The sequence below is a fragment of the Pagrus pagrus genome (assembly GCF_965226575.1).
Source record: "Pagrus pagrus genome assembly, chromosome: 20".
In the NCBI taxonomy this organism is placed as follows: domain Eukaryota; kingdom Metazoa; phylum Chordata; class Actinopteri; order Spariformes; family Sparidae; genus Pagrus; species Pagrus pagrus.
This window is the reverse complement of record NC_140207.1, coordinates 18,803,001-18,823,694: the sequence shown is the minus strand read 5'-3', so window position 1 is coordinate 18,823,694 and position 20,694 is coordinate 18,803,001. Positions and strand designations below refer to the sequence as shown.

The 20,694-nt window shown below is 39.7% G+C and overlaps 3 protein-coding genes across 7 annotated transcripts in view; 2 read left to right on the top strand and 1 right to left on the bottom strand.

Moving 5' to 3' along the window:
- Window positions 1-16,333, bottom strand: part of ncf2 (neutrophil cytosolic factor 2) — a 19,803-nt gene extending 3,470 nt beyond the window's left edge. Inside the window, exons 1-5 of one of the 4 annotated variants that reach the window (XM_084340920.1) lie at window positions 16,245-16,333; window positions 1,590-1,707; window positions 1,279-1,361; window positions 969-1,077; window positions 159-293 (exon numbers count right to left, since the gene is read on the bottom strand). In XM_084340920.1, the coding sequence (XP_084197046.1) occupies window positions 159-293; window positions 969-1,077; window positions 1,279-1,361; window positions 1,590-1,707; window positions 16,245-16,264 (465 nt within the window). In that variant the 5' untranslated portion in view covers window positions 16,265-16,333. Of the gene's footprint in view, window positions 1-158; window positions 294-968; window positions 1,078-1,278; window positions 1,362-1,589; window positions 1,813-8,265; window positions 8,285-16,244 lie in introns of those variants that run through there. The other 3 variants (XM_084340921.1, XM_084340919.1, XM_084340918.1) reach the window with 3 other exon arrangements.
- Window positions 2,439-12,895, top strand: garem (GRB2 associated, regulator of MAPK1). The gene is made up of 6 exons (XM_084340917.1): window positions 2,439-2,794; window positions 4,094-4,234; window positions 4,444-4,574; window positions 4,960-6,156; window positions 7,179-7,333; window positions 8,806-12,895. The coding sequence occupies exons 1-6, from the start codon at window positions 2,659-2,661 to the stop codon at window positions 9,653-9,655; spliced, it is 2,610 nt and encodes an 869-aa protein (XP_084197043.1). The 5' UTR covers window positions 2,439-2,658; the 3' UTR covers window positions 9,656-12,895.
- LOC311249681 (uncharacterized protein) lies at window positions 14,644-20,694 on the top strand (the record flags this gene model as incomplete). Of its 2 annotated transcripts, XR_014621209.1 has the most annotated exons (5): window positions 14,644-14,897; window positions 15,862-19,166; window positions 19,265-19,477; window positions 19,580-19,797; window positions 19,979-20,694. XR_014621209.1 is itself a non-coding variant. In XM_084340924.1 (2 exons), exons 1-2 carry the CDS (start codon window positions 14,819-14,821, stop codon window positions 16,789-16,791), a joined length of 585 nt encoding a protein of 194 aa, XP_084197050.1. In that variant the 5' UTR covers window positions 14,644-14,818. The 2 variants fall into 2 exon arrangements, 1 of the variants encoding a protein (XP_084197050.1); XM_084340924.1 differs by lacking the exons at window positions 19,265-19,477; window positions 19,580-19,797; window positions 19,979-20,694 and having other exon boundaries at window positions 16,286-16,791.

The window sequence follows — 20,694 nt, the reverse complement described above, 5'->3', positions numbered from 1 at the left end:
GTCTGATCCACTCTGACAAAGATTTTGTTAGAAGAAAGGCTAAACACTTAGATGAGATAGAGAGATATAATAAACTGAATACATTTTTGGTAGCTTAAATATCAAGTTTTTGTTACGTGCTTCAGGACTTAGATAATGGTGATGACATTTTAACTGACCAGGGTGGATTGCAGGGCTCTGTCGAGGCTATTGAGCTTGGCCTCTGTCTTGTAGTCAAGTGCCTTCACAAGGTTTTCCTGGGCCTTTTCCCAGTTACCCAACTGAGCCTGAGCCAGGGCCATATTGTGGAGAACCTGTGGCAGGAAAATATTGATTAGAAACTTGTCACTTAATCACTCATGCAGACCACAGAACTGAAAACAATGGCTGAGTCTCCATAAGAAGAAGGAGTGACAATATTTACATTTAACAGACGATTTTGTCCGAAGGGACTTACAATAAGTACATTTGTCACAAGAAAGAAACCACAACATATCACCGTGGATAAAGTAAGAATGAAAAGAAAAAATAGAAACAACTTTCAAGCCCTCGTCTGAGCATAGTAGCTGCTATTTATCAAGGATACCTTGTCTTGTTTTGAACAGCAGATTACTGGTTGCTCCTTTCATGTAGGGTTAGCTCCGCCCTGCAATCAAGCCTATACCACAGCTGAGTTGGCCGAAACTGGCTAATAACCACTCAGCATCAACAGTTTCCCAAGAATTTGCACAAAAGGTACAAAATTAAATAAAATTAACCCTCCTCACCGAATGCCTAAACACTGGATCTACAATTACTTTCTGACTTAACTCAAAGCGTACCTGGGAGGAATGACTTACATCAACATTGTAATTTCAGAATTAATGTACTCTGCACCTCTGAACTGCAGGATGTAGAGCAGTCATAAGTAGTCTGATGATTGTAAATCACAAAATAAGGAGGCTTAACAAGAATTTATAAAAACCTATTGGAGGCTTTGAAATACTTACCTCACATGCGTATAATTTGTATCTGAGACCAAGTGCTTTGTAATCTATCAGCTGGTTGCCTCTTAGTGCTTTGAAGGCATGCTGGAAATCCGCTAAACTCTCCTCATACCTTTGAATATAAATAATCCAGTTAGTCATTTTTGCATGTAATACACCACACAAATGGTAAAAAATAAGAAAATAGTGATTAAGATTGCAATTTTATAATAATAAACACACAGTGTATCTAGTACACAGTTGTTTTAAAATCACAATGTGATGTGAATGTGAAAAGTAAATGTGGTCATTTTATTAAGATGTTGTGTCTTACCTCTGCTTTCTGTAAAATGTGATTCCTCTTTGAAAGAAGGCAACAGCCAAATGCTCATCCTTGCGTATGCTGTAATCAAACGCCTGAGAAACACAAGAGCATAGAGTAACTTCCTCTAGAGGAAAGGAGAAACAGTAAACTCAACTTCTTCTTTCTGCGTGACTTGCACTTTGGGGCTGTAAAATATCACAGCATTTTGCCTGAGATTTATCAGCTACATCTAAACAAGATTTTACTTTTCGATGAGTACTATTACACAAAGATGTTTATATGCAATATTTTAGTTTGCCTTTCACCAACAAGGGTCATACCTTTTCAGCAGCATCCAGATCTTGGTTAAGAAGATGGAGACAGCCAATGTCAAAACAAATTTTGGAGTTTGGCTCTTCGATAGACAGGAAAATCCTGAGTGCTTCTGGCATATCCTGTCTGTCAACACAAGTTACAGCCTTGTCCCACTGTCGCAGAGTGTCCAGGAAAGACATGGTGGCAGGTTAGGTGTACACTGAGTTACAGACCAAATTCAGGAAGCTCTTCTGATTTGTATCAGGGAGATCAGGAAGTGTGATGCAAGTGTCAGTGTTGGGACATTTACATCTTGCCACCACTAGGTTTTAAGGCCCAATGGTTGATGATTTTTACCCCCATGTGATTCACAGGCTTCTCTGTAGTAATTCTGTGTGTGTGTGTGTGTGTGTGTTTTCATATACTTTCCCATATCACTTTTCCCCATGCATATAACAGTTTATATATCATAAATGGGGTAGGCTACATTAATTATTTCCTCAGGGGGAAATGATCCATGATCAGTCTCTGCTGTGTATTTAATCATTATGATTATACCTGGAGCACAAAGAGGAGTTTTATTGGGAATGGGCCTTTTTTTTAATCAGCATCAGTGCCAGACTTCAGTACAAAACTACGACTTCCGCTAAATACTAAAAATACATTGTTTCTGAATAGCCGATGAACCCTGAGCGAATACCATGCAGTCTACATTTTTCCACCGCATAATGTTAAGGAACTTAACTATTTTAGGAAGAAAGTGTTTTTGCGTTGTTAACCTTTGTTGTTGTTCCTATCTTGTGTAGCGCACAGTAAATAATGCTCTTATTTTAAAAGGCTAAAATACGTATTTCCGTTATTCATCTAGTTAACTCCAGACTAGTTGTCTTGATGCAGCCGTCGCTAGCTAAACAAACATGGCTCTGCCACATTATCAGACAACGGACTTTAATGATACGTAGGCACATGCGACAATTATTTACAATCGTGCCAATTGTAAAGCTGTAGATGGAGAGCTGATACATTATTACGTTAGTTAGCTTAGTGTAGCCTTTTGTGACCGTGTTTACACATAGCTAGCTCTCCAGTTGGCTAATGCAAGCTAGCAAAATGGACCTTGGAACAATGTTGTACAACAATTTAAAAGATGTTACATGGAGCACGACGTCCCTGCCACTAGATCAACTGGTCAGTGCTTACAGGTTGCCTCAAATTGTCAAGCTGGATAACGGTTAGTAACTTTCTGTCACTACAAAGTTTTCTGTCGCTAGCTGCTAATTCGCTAATTAGCAGCTGAGGTAAAAACTAAGCCGTGTGTACGACTTTATTGTGGTTGATGTTATCAGCGTATGTTATTAATTCTCAGCAAAGTTGTGTAGATAACATGACAAAAAGTTGGCATTTTCTAATGATCAAAGTTGAAAGTTGCGACTCTATCGTTAGGACCTTGCGTCTGTCGTGCAAATATCACCAGACAACGTCAAGTCTGTGTTATTTTATAAAGGTTATGTAAACTCACTGCTGTCACTCAGCCAGTAGGTGAGGGCAGTACGTTAAAGTATAAATGATTGTTTTAAAAGTAATAGTATTTCATGTTGGGGACACAGTGAGCACTTGAAAATGTGTTAATGTCATTATAAATGACACATGTGAAGTGCAGAATTGAAGGGCAAAGTTTCAATTGACAAATGTAGCAGGATGGATCAAGTTGATTGTGGATTCAAGGCTGAAAAATCAATTTTGGCCTCATTCGGGGTGCAATGAACGATGCATTTAAGCAAAACCGTTCCTTCAAGATGAAGCTAGAACATAACCTGCTTGCATTATGGGGCTGGGGAATTTTTCTTCACAGCTGTTTTACCTGACAGTTGTGTAATTATAACAAGCATGTTTATTATGGTATGAATATGATTTTGATGAAGCTATCCAAATCAGATATGTATGACTTTTAGTTTTTTTCTGCAACTTTCCATTTTTTGTCACACTCTGGCCAGCCTCTCCTGCAGAATTGTGGTGGTGTATTGTATTTTTAAGTGGCAGTGCTTGCTATTTAGAGAGGTATGGATTAGGGCATTAGTCACTCTAGTCTGGAGGATAGTGACTTGAATGTGCCGAGTAATCCAATTGGCTTGAGTGGAGCACCCTGTGAAGCTCACAAGGAAACAGTAATCATGGGATGCCTCAAGATACTCACCTTATTATTACCTTATTTATGTAATATTTCTCAATCATGGACATAACAAATTAATGTCAATGCTGCCATGACTGTTCTAATTAATACAATAAATGCTAAGTCACAGTGACGAGATGAATCAAAACTTAAACTAATCATTTTATAATTTGCAAGAGACATGATGCAGCAGACACAATTGTTGTTATATTACAGTTAGGATGTTGATTGTCCAAAAGTGGCAGGAAATACATCAAAAGTACTTAATCTGCTGTTTTTTTTCTATTGCACCTTGCAGTTTCACAATATTTCCTGGATTATAAGGTATAATCCGTAACCTGCATGTTTTGATTTCTGCAGGTCAGTTAGTTGAAGGGCTCAGAGACAATGACTACCTCTTGCTTCATTCCTGCCGTCAATGGACAACTATTACTGCTCACAGTCTGGAAGAGGGACACTATGTCATTGGGCCTAAAATAGAGATCCCAGTGCACTATGAAGGTGAGCTGCATCTGCATGGATACTTGATGCTTGCTTTACATTGTGTTATGATAACATGTCTTTGTATGTTGCAAAACCAATAAAGTCAGTGTCGAAAGATCGTTGGAACAGTGTGCCTTATCCCAAACATAGTTTTTAATACTTGCACCGAACAGTACTACCAGTGCTTGACCCTTTCTGTTGCACTAATTTGTCTTTTCCTATTTTAGGTCAGTTTAAGCTACTGGAGCAGGACAGAGATGTCAAAGAGCCTGTGCAGTACTTTAACAGCGTGGAGGAGGTTGCCAAAGCATTCCCTGAGAGGGTATACGTCATGGAAGAAATCACATTCAATGTTAAGGTAGATCTAATCTCCTGAAAGGATTATTGTGATTGGTTGTGGATTCTATAGTGTTAATTAGAATTAATATCTTTTTTTAAACTATGCTATGCCGTGTTATTTAGAAGTCTCATCTCCAACTGTGGCATGAGGTGGATTTGATAAATTAACATCTCCAGTAAAGAGCAGACATCCTCCTGTCTAAACTAATAATACAGCATATTTAAATAATTTTATAGCATTAATAACAATTGTATTTCTATAAAATTCAGTTCCCCAACAAATCTCTACAGAAAGCAACTGTTAATGCACTGACCTAATGTGTATTGACAGGGTTTTTACTAAAAAGTGTCAATGCTGTCCTCAATTTCCGCTGTACTTAGGTCATATGTCATATTTTTCACAGATGGCATCGGGGGAATGCAATGAAGACACCGAAGTTTACAACATTACACTCAGCACTGGTGATGAACTGACATTAATGGGCCAGGCGGAGATCCTGTATGCCAAGACCTCCAAAGAAAAATCAAGATTCAACACCATTTTCAAGAAGATTGGAAAGCTGAACTCCATCAGTAAGATCGGCCGAGGCAAAATGCCCTGCTTGATCTGCATGAACCATCGCACCAATGAGAGCATCAGCCTGCCTTTCCAGTGTAAAGGCAGGTTCAGCACCTGTAGTCCACTGGAACTTCAGATGCAGGACGGCGAGCACACCATCAGGAACATTGTGGAGAAAACCCGTCTCCCTGTCAATGTCACAGTACCCAGCAGTCCACCCCGCAACCAGCACGATCTCCACCTCATCCGCGAAGGTCATCGCTACAAATTGGTCAACATTCAGACGAAAACAGTGGTTGTGTGCTGCGTTCTGCGAAGCAACAAAATTATCCCCATTCATTTTCCCTTTCACATGGCCATGCCTAGATTTATTATTCCAGAGGAGCTGCTGCAAGGAGAGTTATGGCTGGAAACTATGGTACATCGCTGGTTCTCCTTCTGCCAGGAGCAGTTTGACATAGACGACTATTCTCGTGCTGTCCGCGATGTGCGGACAGACTGGAACGATGATGGTAAGAGTCCCAAGAAAAGCAGTGGGAACGGTAGTTGCAGTGGAAGCAGTGGAGGCAGCTCCAACGGGTGTCAAAACCACATGCAGATACCTAGCTCTTTAACCTACGCCCGGGATGAACTCACCCAGTCTTTCCACCGACTATCTGTGTGTGTGTATGGCAGCAACCTGCATGGTAACAGTGAGGTCAACTTGCAGGGCTGTATGACACTATGTGGAGATTGGTCTCTTCTGCCCTCTGACAGCATCCCTTCAGACGCGGGGGAAAATGAACACTTTTTCCCTGAGCTCATGGATAGCACAAACCAACAACCACCCCTCAACAAGTCGGACGTTCCTTATGAGGAGCTGTGGTTGGACCACTTGAGAGGGCAGATCCCAAAACCTTCTTTAAGTGAGGGAATTCGAGGCATTAACAACGGCTGTAGTACAACAGCAGCCCTGTCATACCCAATCACCTGTCCTCTTTCTGCCGTAACCAGTTCAGATGTGTCTCCTATTCCACCGCCGGTCCCACCCAAGTCTGAAGCTGTGAGTATAAGCTGTTAAATGTAATCCTTAATATTGCGGTCTTGGTTGATTTGGCAACACTCATGGTTACTGTGGTAACAGAAAGTACAGTTAAGTGCTACAGCAAACACACCTTGAGCAGCTGCTTCTTCAGAAATACAGCAGGCACATCTGGTGTATCAGTTTACAGCGCAACCACACAAACTCACTTTTTAAAAAAAATTCAGTTTTTTCAGATTCAGTAATTATATTCTGATTTAGTTTCCACATGACAGCAGGGCAAAGTAAAGTTAGTTAACAGTCCACTGAGGCTGATCCATCTTATTCCACTACTTCTTTGCGAGAATTACAAAATGATCTGTTGATGAAAACGGTGCCAAAGATTTTTTTCTAGATGCATTTTTAGCAAGACTCACAAAAGATCTTACAAGAAGTAATTTTTTTTTTTTTTTTGCCTAAACCATGATCTTTCCCTAACCCTCAAAAAGTGTTTTGTGCCTAAATCTAACCAAAACCAGAGAGGTTGTGTATTGGGGAGACAAAACAAACTCTTCACAGGAGGGCCAACTCCTCAGGTCAAGACTCTGCTGTCCACCTACATCTGAAGGAGAAAAATGTCCCCAGACAGCTTAACAACCATTCACACCTGGGCTCACCTAGTCCTAGCAACCCACATGAAGGCCGGTTGGGTCAATGACCCACAAGTGCCCCTAACGACTCTGAAACGCAGAGCTCACACGTGTCCTTAACAACTCCGTAAGGACACTCCCACACAGAGTTTAAAAGCCTGCAACTCCCCTCCAGTTAGTTAGAACTGAAGTAGCCTCTTGGATGAGAGGTGAAATGTCTTCAAAAGAAAGAAACAAGCCCAGGTGCCTACGATACAGCACTTTAGTGAATGATGAAATCCAGACCATAAATGGTATCAAAAAATGGGTTTTAAGGATCATATCTTCAAGCAGCGTCTGACATGCTTAGTTTCAGAGAAAAATGAATATGTTGGTCTTTCTGTCAGTTTCAATGTCAGTTACTTTCTTCTCTAGGTGAAAGAAGAATGCCGTCTTTTGAATGCCCCACCTATTCCTCCAAGAAGTTTGAAACAGATGCCAGCAGTGCCCATCCTGTCCAAGCCTCGGCAGCAAGAGACTCGGTCTCCAAGTCCAACCCTCTCCTATTATTCATCTGGTCTCCACAACATGTAAGAGTTTCATAGCACAAATCTGACATCTATTACACTTCATGTAAAGATATAATATGCAACATTTTGGCATTGAAGTATCTAAAAACAACCAGACCTTTGTTCCACACAGTATTTTGTTGAGTTGTGTTCTTATATTATCCCAAATATTTCCAACAATGTTGAAACCCAGAGAAATCCACAAGTTTACTCAAGTTCACGGTGCTTTCCCATTTGTTCCCCTTTCGCTGTAACTTCTGGAAGAGAGTCAGAAGCCCTTTTCACACAGTAGACTCCGCTTTATCGCCACAACGAAGGCTTTCCTTTACGCCACCTTTGTTTGTTCACACTAAACCCAGCAAAAGAGGCGTGATGGTACACATCATGACGTTAACATCCGTGTGTTTTTGGTTTTTTTCAACGTGTTTCCTCCGATTTCCACCTGTTAATCTAAACATATATCCGCCGGCTGTTTATAATCATATGGATGCAGTTATTTATGTGTTGTGATTGAGATCCTGACCCACTATACAATGTGGAAAGTGACAAAATTACTATTTTGCTCTAAATTACATAATTGCTATCAGTAAACGGCATACCCAGTCTTGCTTTCACTCTCGGGGAGGGATGCTGTTTTCTAGGGGAAAGTTCACTGAAGTCTCGGTCAGGAGTGCTGACCGTTGCAGTGATTTTTTTCTGCCAGAGACCGTAACAACCACAACACAATAGTGGAAGGCGACAAAGACATGAGTTTTTTGCTCTGAATCGCGTCACATAATCACCATTATTCAACTGCGGGACCCACCTGGCTCTCTCTGCCGGAGACAGATGCTATTTTTCGGGCAGAAATGTGACGAAGAGTCGGTAGGACAGACATGATGACAGACACTTTTCCACGTATGAATGCAGTATTTTTTTTCCTCATATAAGTTGCCAAAGACTCTACCAGTTACCACATTACTGTTGTTTGGTCCTGTAATGTTGCTTTATGGGTTGAGGTTTGGGACATTTCTCTTTGATGTTCCGCGCTGCTGGCTTTTCCATTCACACAGATGGCGTCTCGCCTCTGCTGTGGCTCTGATACTACCTCCGGAGGCAGATCAGACGGCAAGGCGGAGTATTGGCGCATGATTCCCTCATTGAAAGGGCAGTGTGAATGGGGCTAGAAAGTGAGAAAGGAACTTAAACACAAGTAAAATTTAAAAAACATTACCTTGTGAGTTAACATTTCGGCCTGAGTCACATCAGATACATTTGTACCAGTGAATATACTATTAAAATAATATACTGCATTCAAATAAAGGAAAATCAGGAGACGATTTACTAATTTGTGCCCCTTGAAGTCCACCTAGATCTTTTGGGATTTTTGTCCTGTATATTTCTATCTGTGTCCCTGAGTTTTAAAATGTTAAATATTTAGATCATATGATAAGGTATTCATAAGGGTTTTCTCCTACACCTCAAATTAATCTTGAATCTGTTTTTTTTATCAGTATTGGAGCATGTGAGCAAGAGGCTGCCGAACCAGAGGAACGTGTGTGCTACCCCTGTAACTGGGGCAAATCCAACAGCACTGAGCCAGCTGCTACTTTGCCCAGCGGTAGCCTGCCATCGGATGGGATGTCTGCCAGGTTGTCTTGGCCAAATAACTTCAGCGGAGGAGAATCATACGCCATGGATGAATTTTCTCCTGCCAGCTGTCGAAGCTACTACAGTTACCCCAGAAAGAGATCCCCAAGCACCCCCAAAATGTGCACGTCCAGCCTCGTTGACTTTGATGGCCGAGAGTATGCACGAGAGGACTTTCGACTGGAGAAAGCTTCTCTGAATCCGTTTTGCACCAAATCATCAAGTTACAATTCAGAAATGTACAGAGACAAGCCAATAGAAGAATCTAACACTAAGCAGAGCCTCTCTTGCCCCATCTTACCACCGAGAACACCAAAATCAAATGCCATAAAGATGTGCAAAGATTTACTGTCTGGATCGATCTGTGACAGTGAGCAGGAAACTTCCAACTGCTCATCTGCTCCACTTGAGCAGGGCACAAAAGAGATATATTCCATCTCTAACTCATTAACCCAAAACTGTCCAGCCTTTTCTCCCGCTGCACAGTGGCAGCCCCCGTCCAGTCTGGCTGGTCTTTCTATTGAAGAGGTGTCCAAATCTCTAAGGTTCATTGGCCTGCCAGATGACATTGTTTCTCTTTTTGTGTCGGAAAAGATTGATGGGAATTTACTCCTGCAGCTCACCGAGGAGATTTTGTCTGAGGACTTCAAGCTAAGCAAACTGCAGGTGAAGAAACTCATGCAGTTCATAAATGGGTGGAGACCCAAGATATAACTAACAGTATATGACACCGAATCCTGTAAAGCAGAGAAAGTCATGCCTACAGTACCGTATATGCTATGCACACCAAGCCACAAAGAGTTTCTTTTGTATAATATGAAAGGATTTCCTTGTTACTATATTGTGGGCAAGATAGTCGGGTAATATTTCCCAGCCAACTTTAAGTCTTTGACAGCTATTTACGAACCATTTGTAAATGGAATCATTTGGCACTTTTCATGAAGACATTTTCATGTCCGCTACGTATTTGACCCAAAGCTTACTAGTGTCACACAAATCCTAACTGTCGCCAACACATTTAAGAGAAATTACTGATTTGACAAGGACAAGAAAACATTAATCTGCTTGATGAGGACATTGTATGATTCTGTTCTTAAAGGGGAATATCACAACATGCTGCTATTTCCAGTATTTTTAAAAGAGCACAAGAACCAGAGGATGGACTGTAGTATACGTTGCCTATTTAATGTATGAAAAAGAATGTAGAAAACATGCAAAAAAATACAAACAAACTAGTCCTTTAATTTTTACTTTTATGAAAGTATCAAGTAGCAGAAAATGGAAATACTTAGGTTAAGTACAGCACTTGAGTAAATTGTACTCGTTACATTCCATCATTGGTTGTTCTACATTTTGACTCACAAGATTTTCATTTTTACTGCAAGTTTATGAGTTCCAAAGATGGGTTATTGGTCTCCTTGATTATTAATAATCGATATATGCCCTGGATCGGTCAATCCTCAGTCCTGCTCACTACTAACGGGTATTAGGGTGTACTTGTGTTCTTTTAAAAATCTGCCCCTTTGAGCTCTTCCTAAGCTACAAGCCTTTGTCAATTGGAAAAGAAGTGGACTCTGATAAACTCCTTTCCTTTTCCAATTGACAAAAAACAATAATGTATGTAATCCTTATCTTTAGCCCTGTGGTATCATGTTGATGTACAGTTAAAAAATTAATTGTAAAAATGAATGGGGAGTTGTGCCATTACTGAAAAGATTTGATTTTACAGCTCTCTAAAAATAATAAATATCTTGAATTTTTTAAAAGACTGGCTTGTTGGACAAAGCCAAAATCTATAACTTTTAATGTGAATTTTGACGTAGCTGTCTGTACATCAATCTGATATCAGGTAAGAGTGTTGGTTTACTGTCTAGTTTTAGAAGATGAAGTTTTGCATTTGGGCTTTGTTCGCCACCATAAATCCCATCTGCATTCTTGGTGTGATATTCTACTTTACCAAACTTTGCTTGCAAGAGTCAGCCAAATAAAATGGATAACACGTTATAATAGCAAAAATGAATTAATGGTACATTTATAGCTAATTAAACTTTAGTTAAAAGTCAGTTCACTGTTAACAATGACCATTATAGACCATTTATTCAGCAATTGTTATTGAAAATGTGCAACTGATGTTTATTATAATTTGTAAATGGTTAATAAATACTCTGTAGCTTATCTATAAATATTATTAGAACAGTAACTATTAACTAAACTTTAACTATAAATTTACCATTTACTAATGATGGTTATTATAGAGTGTTGTCATGCTCGTGTGCAACAAGGTGTTGTATTTGTCAACCTTCTTTATGCAAGGTTTTATTTCTATTTGATGCTTTTTTAATCTAGAGTTGAATTCAACTATATTACTACTTACTTTAACCTAAAACATCTCTGCTAAAAAAAACATATATATATATATATGTATATATATAACTGAAAAAGACTGACAGAGGCCTAAAAAAAATTATGTCCTTACTCTAATAATGTGGAAATATCTGACAGAGATAATGGACCATGACGTTCTACATAAAATACAAATTATGCATCATGCACTTTGGTAGATTTCAGCCTTATTAACTGCAGTTAAGGTCATTAAATATTAACCTATAAAAGAAGATTGTCTATGTAGAGAGTGAATGCACTACATGCTTTTTCTAAACTAAAAATGGTACTTCTCCTTTGTTAATTTTGTGTGTTGTAAGTTTCCTCTAATGCAAGAAACAAGTAAAAGATAGCTTTTCTGCGCCTTAACCCAGAGTCCTTAAAATATGTAATATTTCATTATGACTTAATATTTTCATGTAGTCAGACACTTGACTTGAGAATATTCTCTAACATGAAAGTCTACATGAACATCAGGGAAAGATGTTAAGTGTGTATTTCCATGGACCCTGAGAGGCATGTAGGCTAAAATTGAAATTGTGTGAAGGTCTGCAAAAATGAAATGTTGGTTTATATTGGTACCAAACCTTTTGTTTTCTATTGCTTAGATTCAGATTTTTTTTATGCAGCTATTTAACTCATGTAACATAATGCGAAAATATGCAGAATTGTAGTTGTTAGACTGTGTACGGCTGATATATGAAGGTGCCTCAGCAACAACAGCCTTTCTACAACCCAGGTGTGATCTGTTGGCCAACAGCAGTTTTTTTTCCCCTGACACTTTTTGCAGTGGGGTGTTACATATTTTACTTGATATTTTTATTTTTTATGTCAGTGCAAATTTATTGTAATTTTTTTAAGAAAGTGATTACTAATGTTGAAATTATTTTTATTGAGAAAAAAAAGCTTATGTTCAAATTTCTGTTTTTGTATTCTGTACAACTTGGGTTCTACTTGGGTTTATAAATCCATGCATTAAAATATCACTACAGTCACTCCATGGACAGTGACCAAAAAAATAATATTAATAAGCCACGTGTCCAGGTAATTTTATAGATTTACGTGCAACTCACAGTATCCACATTTTTTATGGAGAATGGCTTGTGTCTCTTAACATCCTATGCAACAGCCATGGTGCTGCAAAGAGACCGGGGGAAGGAACAACTAAGCAATTGAGTGACAATAAAAGGCAATGTAGTATTATATGTTAAAACTTGCCACAGTGTTAATTTCAGGGGAATTTAAATTGTGCATGCCAAAGGAATTATTCCAAATCCATAATGTTACCTGAGTCATTCTGAGATATAAACTGTGAACACACTACAACAATGGACTCGGTCCCAGGCGTGTGGACTCTGGACTGAGGACTATATGAATAAATGCTATTGGTGTGCAAAAAAAAAAAAAAAGGAAGGAAATGACTGTGACACTGCGTTCCATTGCATTTGGAAAAGTATTCTGCATTAGTGAATCTTGAGTTACGGACAGTTATCCTTCAACTCAGCTCTTGTTTCCTTATTTTTGATTGTATAATTTTGATTCTATTCTATCTATTAAAATGGATTAACTGATGTTTGTGTGTTGTTTTTAGTCACGTAGCAGTTGAGGATGCTGTGAAAAGGAATTCCCCCTTGGGGATAATAAAGTCTAAGTCTCTAAGAGTAATGTCATTAGCTGGGCTTTTCCAAGTCAAAATGGCTACTATGTGAATGTTATATTGAATTAACATTTTTCAATCTCCAAAGTAACTGGAAACTTAAGTTTTCAAATAAATGTAGTGGAGTAAAAAGTACAATATTTCCTTCCAAAATGTAATGGAGTGGAAGTATAGGGTATCAGAAAATTTAAATACTCGAGTAAAGTACAAGTAAAGTACTTGAGTAAAAGCACTTAGTTACATTCCATCACTGTCTGTAACCTTTTCAGTCCCAAGCCAAAAGTTGCTTTTGTACTTTTTCTATTCATCTGCCTCTTAAAGTGTGTTAAGAATCATTTAATGATTTATGGTGGTCTTTATGATTTTAACATTTAGGAAATTGCATGCATTCACAAAAAATCTGCAGGTGTCAAATGTCATGATATAGTATTAGAACATCCTGCCTTCTTTTAAATCAAAAAAGAGACTGGTTGCTGCCACTTTTATGTCTGTTCTGGACTACAGTGATGTTGTATATATGCAAGCCTCGTCTCAAAGCTTACATGCTCTTTACACTGTGTATCATGGAGCTCTGAGGTTCATCACTGGTTTTTATGCGCTTACTCATCACTGTACACTGTATGAACGGGTTAGATGGTCCTCCTTATCAATATGTAGACTGAGACACCTGCATATTCTCACTTACAAGGCAATCTTATGTTTACTTCCTTCTTACCTTTTGTCCTACATTAACCGAAGTAATGCTAGGACTTACAAGCTTCGGTCTCAGGATTTGTTCTTGCTGTCTGTCCCATAAGTCAGAACTGAACTGGGAAAGACAGCGTTTAGGTTTTCTGCTCCCTCTGCCTGGAACATGTTACAGAAAACTTTGAAACAAAATGAGTTGGTCTCATTGAACACTTTTAAGGGGAATTTGGATGACCTGGAGGCTGAAACATCTAGCTGTAGATGTTTTGCCTGAGGCTTTTATTATTTTAGCTGACCTTGAAATGTTTGCTGTTTTGGATGCTAAGTGTTTCGAATGTTTGTGTCCACCTTGTGTTTGTGTGTATGTATGACTATGCTGCTGCCTGTCTTGGCCAGGACACTCTTGTAAAAGAGATTTTTAATCTCAGTGAGTCTTTTCCTGGTTAAATAAAGGTTAAATAAAAAATAAAAAACAGCATCATAACTAAGAAACAACATATTGGAGTCTCATCTCTGAAGGCAGAGTTCACTTTGAATGTTGGGTATTTCAGAAGCAGTTAGAACAGTTTGAACAGTTTTGTCTCTTTATATACACCTTTACATACACAATAAACACATCAATGCTCTGTGTTAATTGGTGTGTGCAGTTTAAGCCGACACTTTGATAGCCTCTTATATCTTACAAATAAACACTATAAAAAATAACTGTTTAAACAACTCATCACTGTTAGCAGACCTGAACTATTTACTGACTACAGACATTTCTATTGATTATTTTATTCATAGAATACACACAAATACTCATAAAGATTATAGCTTCATGCAATCATATTGTGTTAACATGACATCAAGTGTAGAAATAAATAGACAATTTATATCATCAATTGTGCTACTTTTTGATATTTATCTCGTGCACACATGCGCCAACAGGAGTCATGACAACAGCACGGTGACGTACGACAGAGGCTATATAAGAGCTGACCTGTCCACTTTTTCTCTTTGCACCTGGACCCAACACAAGTTGACCCACTGCAGAACCGGACCGCTGAGAGCTGAACTCTTTGGAGAGGAAAGCATCTGAAAAAGCGACACGCAAACGTTGTTGGACAGCTGAACCAGCAATAGAAAAAGAAAACCAAACTAGTGGAGAAATGTCTGCTGCCAGACCTGCTGTCTTGGAGGAGCATCTGCTGGTTGGAGGCCAACGTGACCTGGTCGTTGACTGCGCAGGTGAGACAACTAAATTCATGTTTTTCCTGCGTCTTATTCATGAATAGACCTGCCTTAACACTTTGGTAGCAAAACAATTAGATAATTTGTTAAATTTAAAGGTTGAAATGTAACAGTATATTTGATTGCCTGTTTGAGAAACACAGATTTGATGACACATGTCGTTTTCACGGTGTAAAACAGTTGGTTTTAATGCATTAAAAGTCCCGGGAAATGTGTTCAATATGTTAACAAAGGTGTAGTGGTTTGAAAACAGTGTCATTTTGGTTTGAGGGCATCAATTTCGTTGAATTAGGCGTCGACATTTTGAGAAAAAGATGGCGACTGGGCCATTTTTCTTAAAATGCTTAAAATTAATATTTTTTGTAACCATGGTAACGGTGGAGCTATTAGGAGCAAACGTCAGAACGCACAGGTGTAAACAAACGTAGACATTCTCTCTGTGAGGACAGCTGAGTGCACTCTATTAAAGTTATACTGAAAGATGTCGGAACATTTTAAATCCAAAGTTTATCACATATGTGAACTAATGTTCATGTTGCTCTAAACGCATCATAAGATCCACGTTGTGAGTTTGAGTGAAGGGGAAAGCTAAACTGTTCTAAACTGTTATCAATTATCAGTCCATTATCATTTAAAATGAATAGAAAAGAATAATTAAAAAATACCTGACCTGATGATTCAGGTCAGAAATGAAGAGTGAATGAGAATGGTTTTACACAACAGCCTGTTTACTTTTGACTATTGTGCAGGAATGAAAAATGCAGACATGTTTGTTTCTCTAACGCCTAAACAGTTGTAACTAATAGTAATAATACATTAAAAGTTTGTTATTCCTATTATATAGTGGTGACATGATTTCTGACACTGAACTTTGGAACAAAGTGAAAATTTCTATCATTTGTTTTTTATCGTTGAATCCCTGAAGGGTAATAAACCTGGTTTGTCATGTTTGTGCTTATAGGCGGCCTGGGCAGGGCCACTTGTTGCGTTGAACTAAACTTTTGTATATATTTTATAAGGTAAGATTAAGGTAGGAATTTCTTAAAATCAACATGTTCTTACAAAGTCATGACGCTGCATGTCTCTGCGCTCTCCTCTGTGATCATGTGTTGGAGTGCGTGTTGGGATCTGAGCTTTGTCTGAGGTGTTTGTCTTTTCTTTATCACCTTCTTACTGAAGTGATGTGGTCTTGCATGAACGATGTTCTGTCAAAATGAGAATGTTACTGCTCATTTCACATGAGAGATATAATTTGCATGCATGTTTTGTCTGTTCTGTTCTCACCATTTTATTGTGTATGGATCTGTGTAGGAATAATGTCATGTCTGGTAACTTTATACATACATATAGTTTAGTTTTCTCATGATTTCACTTTTTCCCTGCAGGTGTCTCCGACGCAGTGGGCCGTGCTTGGCGGATCAGGCTCGATGAAGAAGGTAACTCTCTCCTGATATTTAGCTCCTCTGATGAAGAGGACATGGGTGAGGCTGTCCTGGAGAGCGTTGAAGATGAAGACGTTCCTGAAGAGGACGATGATGACAGTGATGATGCTTCTTCTACGATATACTGGACCTGTGAGGATTCGGATCAGGACACCATTTCCTACCTGGGCAATGATGATGATGATGATGATGGTCATGAGGGTGATGATGAGGCTGTTGAAGACCATATCAGACCTCTTCGTTATGAGGACCTTCCATCACCTTCAGCTGAGTCCTGTAGTTCCTGTAGTTGCTGTGGTTGCCTCCTAGATGACGACAGGTCCGACGCGCTGTCTCCATCGACGTCCAGCCTCACCCCCTCCAAAAAGCAAAGCAGGTGGGAGAGTGATGATGAGGAGCTTCCTGCGAAGAGGCAGAGGACAAATGGGGGTTTGGAAAGATACTGGTAAAATCCAGCCTGGTATGAGAGCAGCTCAGATTAGATCATCTGGAAACAGTCCAACGGGTGGCTTGATTTTTTGTGGCCTTGAGGGCTGGACCTTGCGTCTGGTGGGGCTGGCAGGGCCCTCGGTAGCGTCTTGCACCAGGGCCCATCTGTATTCAGTGGCTTTTTTTTGGTTTGTAGCCTAAGAGGTGTCTTTGCGTCTGGCGGGGCTGTTTTAACCTTCAAGGCTGGCCTCTGCGTCTGGCGAGGCTTTTTTGAAGGCTTGCCTCTGCGTCTGGTGGGGCTTTTCTGAAGGCTGGCCTCTGCGTCTGGCGGGGCTGGCAATGCCCTAGGTAGCGACTTGCACCAGGGTCTATCTTTATGTGTTGGTTAGATTCTTACTTTGTAGCCTCGAGGGCTGGTTTTATTGTCTAGCAGAGGTGGCGACTTTAAGTATATACACAATATAATTTATATCAATTCTTTAACAACTAGAATGGCACTGCAAACGCAGGCTGGCCTTGCGTCTGGCGGGGCTGGCAGCGCCCTCGGTAGCGTCTTGCACCAGGGCCCATCTGTATTCAGTGGCTTTTTTTTGGTTTGTAGCCTAAGAAGAGGCTTTTTTGAAGGTTGGCCTCTGCGTCTGGCGGGGCTTTTTTGAAGGCTGGCCTCTGCATCTGGCGAGGCTTTTTTGAAGGCTGGCCTCTGCGTCTGGTGGGGCTTTTCTGAAGGCTGGCCTCTGCGTCTGGTGGGGCTTTTCTGAAGGCTGGCCTCTGCGTCTGGCGGGGATGGCAATGCCCTAGGTAGCGACTTGCACCAGGGTCTATCTATATGTGTTGGTTAGATTCTTACTTTGTAGCCTCGAGGGCTGGTTTTATTGTCTAGCAGAGGTGGCGACTTAAAGTATATACACAATATAATTTATATAAATGCTTTAACAACTAGAATGGCACTTAAAACACATACTGGTACAGTTTACACAAAAGGGAACCCAAATGCAGAAACAGTGTGGCAGGTAAAAGAACAAAAAGCGAACTTTAATGCTGGTAAACAAAGTCCAAATCGACAAAGCAAGCAACAAAAGGCAGGCAATTGAAAAAAGTCAAAGGAAAAAACTATGAAGAAATACAAAAACTATAATAGGCACAAGAGCACAGGAGATGCAGGAGACACAGGCTGAAAACAGGATAAAAGCAGGCAAACCAATGAAGTGTGAGAGGGAAACACAGGCTTTATCGACCCAAACACAAGACACACAGAGAGGCAGGCAGAGGAACAAAAAGGGAGTTTAAATGCTGGCAACCGAAGTACAAAATCTAAAATCCAAAAAGCAAGCAATAGAAGGCATAGTCATAAAGAAAAAACTAAAAAGGACTACAAAAACAGGGGACAAACTATTAAACCACGGAGGACATCAGGAGCACAGGAAACACTTCAGGTTGGGGAACAAGCACAGGAGACAGGGTGAAAACAGGATAAAAACGGAGACAGGCCGGTATAGGAACAAGGAACACATTTTAATGCTAGCAACCAAAATCCAAAAGGCAGGCATCCAAAGGCAACAAGACAAATCGGAGAAAACTAAAGAGCTATACAATAATGGAGAAAAAACCATAAAGCCATGTGGAAACAAATCAGGAACACGGGAAACATACGAGGACCAGGAAAAAGACACAGGAGGAAAACAGGACTGACGTGATGAAACAGACAAACCAACAAAGACTGAGGGTACAACACAGGCCTTAAATACACAGGGAGTGATTAACTACTGAGACACAGGTGTACAGAAAAAGGGTGGGAAAACAGACAAAGGCAAGAAGTGGAACATAAAACATGACAGGATAAACCTTGGACATAAAACAGGACATGACAAAACTAAAAACCCAAACCATGACACTTTCAGTTGACTGAAATATCTCAACTGGCTCCTACACTGGCCACGCTGGCCCTGAAGTGAATGGTGTGTCTGCTCTAACACCTGAGACACTGCCATTCACTTCATCCTGGTGGAAAAAGTAAGTACAAGATTCTGTTATATAAAAACATGATATACCAGTTTATTCATTTAATATCACTTATTTAAAAGTTAAAGATCACTCATTATTTTGTATTTTGATTCCTTCCTATTATTTACTGAGGTGAAGATGACTTCAGGAGACAAAGGTATGTAAATCTTTAATAACATTATCAAAAGACTCTTGCAGGTATTATTAGTAATTCGGAAATTCTTCATGTTACTCACTCTGTTGTATGCATTGACTCCGTTGCAGATGGCTGTGACTGGCAGAGGTATGCTCACAATTAGTAACAATTAAAATTTGTCTTATTAACAATTTAAAGATGATTAGTCTCACTTCTGTTGTTTTTTCACAGCGGTGCAGGTGGCTGTAGCAGATAAAGGTATGGAAACACTTTTAACACCATTAAAACGTGTCTTATGTAAGTCTTCTTGTCACTTTTAATTAATAATTTACTCTGTTGTTTTTATGTTACCTCAGCTGCTGCCACTGGCTGACCCCATACACCATTCAGAGTTGAAAAGGGGAGCCGAGCGTCCTCCTGCCAGTCTACAGCCGCTCCACCACCAGGACCCCTGCAGCCCCTCCCTGTGGTAACACAAGATAACTGTAGGGGCTCTTCGTGCAGCGTTGGCCCACCAGACCAGAAGTTCAACCAAGAACAGGACAGGATGCGGTGTTTGACTCAGCAATGTAAGTATTTATTAACACTACAAAGTGGCTTAAAGGTGTGATAGGCTAAACATATCTGACAATATTATATAAAATATTCATGATTTGTTTTTCTGATGATAGGACTCCTGTGTTTCTGAGGCACTTGAGGGTGGAGGTCATCAACCAACCAATCATCCCAGGAAGCTCTAGTACCACAGCTGTCCACTGAACTGACATCTGCAACAAACCTGCTTCCAGAGCCTGAACCAGAAGAAGACGACAGCCCCAGTCCATGAAGAGCGTCCCAAACTCACCTGTGCAGATGAAGCTGTCCCTATGTGCTTCGTCTGTGGCGGCAGGTTTGTGACGCTCCTCGCACACAACACTGAAGAAGCTCTCAGCAGCTGCTCGCCTCCATGTGCAGAAATCAAGACACTGACGACTGAATGAGATACGTTTCTATTGATTCTGGTTAAATCATAATATTTCAACTGATCAATACTCACTGCAAGTCCTTCTTGTCTTTCATATGTCTTTCAGAGAGAGGAAACGAGGAAGAAATTTAAGATCAGACCGATGCCAGATGAGACAAGAGATGGACAAGGGACACAGTTCATGCTGTGTCCTACTGTGAGCCCTTGCCTTAAAAAAGATAAGTACACACTGACTGTTTTTATCATCATATTTAGTCTAATCCACAGTTCTTCCATTGAGCTCAGGTAAAGTTACAAATCGTATGTCCTCTTTGTCTGTTGGACTCCTCGCTAAAAGACAAAGCGAGGAGTCCAGATGAGATGAGAAGAAAGTAGACACCTCAGGATGTCAACCATCTTTTTTTAAAAGATATGTTTACATTTATTCAGTATTATATTTCAATTTAATGTCATTGTTGAACTTAGACACTAGTGTTCCTGCTTGTGTTCACAATATTACTAAAGTTTTGAACTGTTATTCCCTCTTTTCTGTCTTTATCCATTACCAGATATGTCCTCATCTGCAGCAGCACTTTATTGTCTTCATCCTGTCTGCCATCACACACAGATCACGCTGCACTCCACAAAGTCTGCAAGTGTCACAGCTGCATTTGTTTACATTACATGCTGTCTGCTCATAAAGTTCCTGAACCCCCTTTAAATATAATTAAATTAAAAGATGAATGAATAAATTCTTCTGAATGTATTATCTGTGTCACATGATGAACATGCTTTATATTTGAGGTAAACCTGCTTTTTGTCTTTAATATCATCAATGTTCAG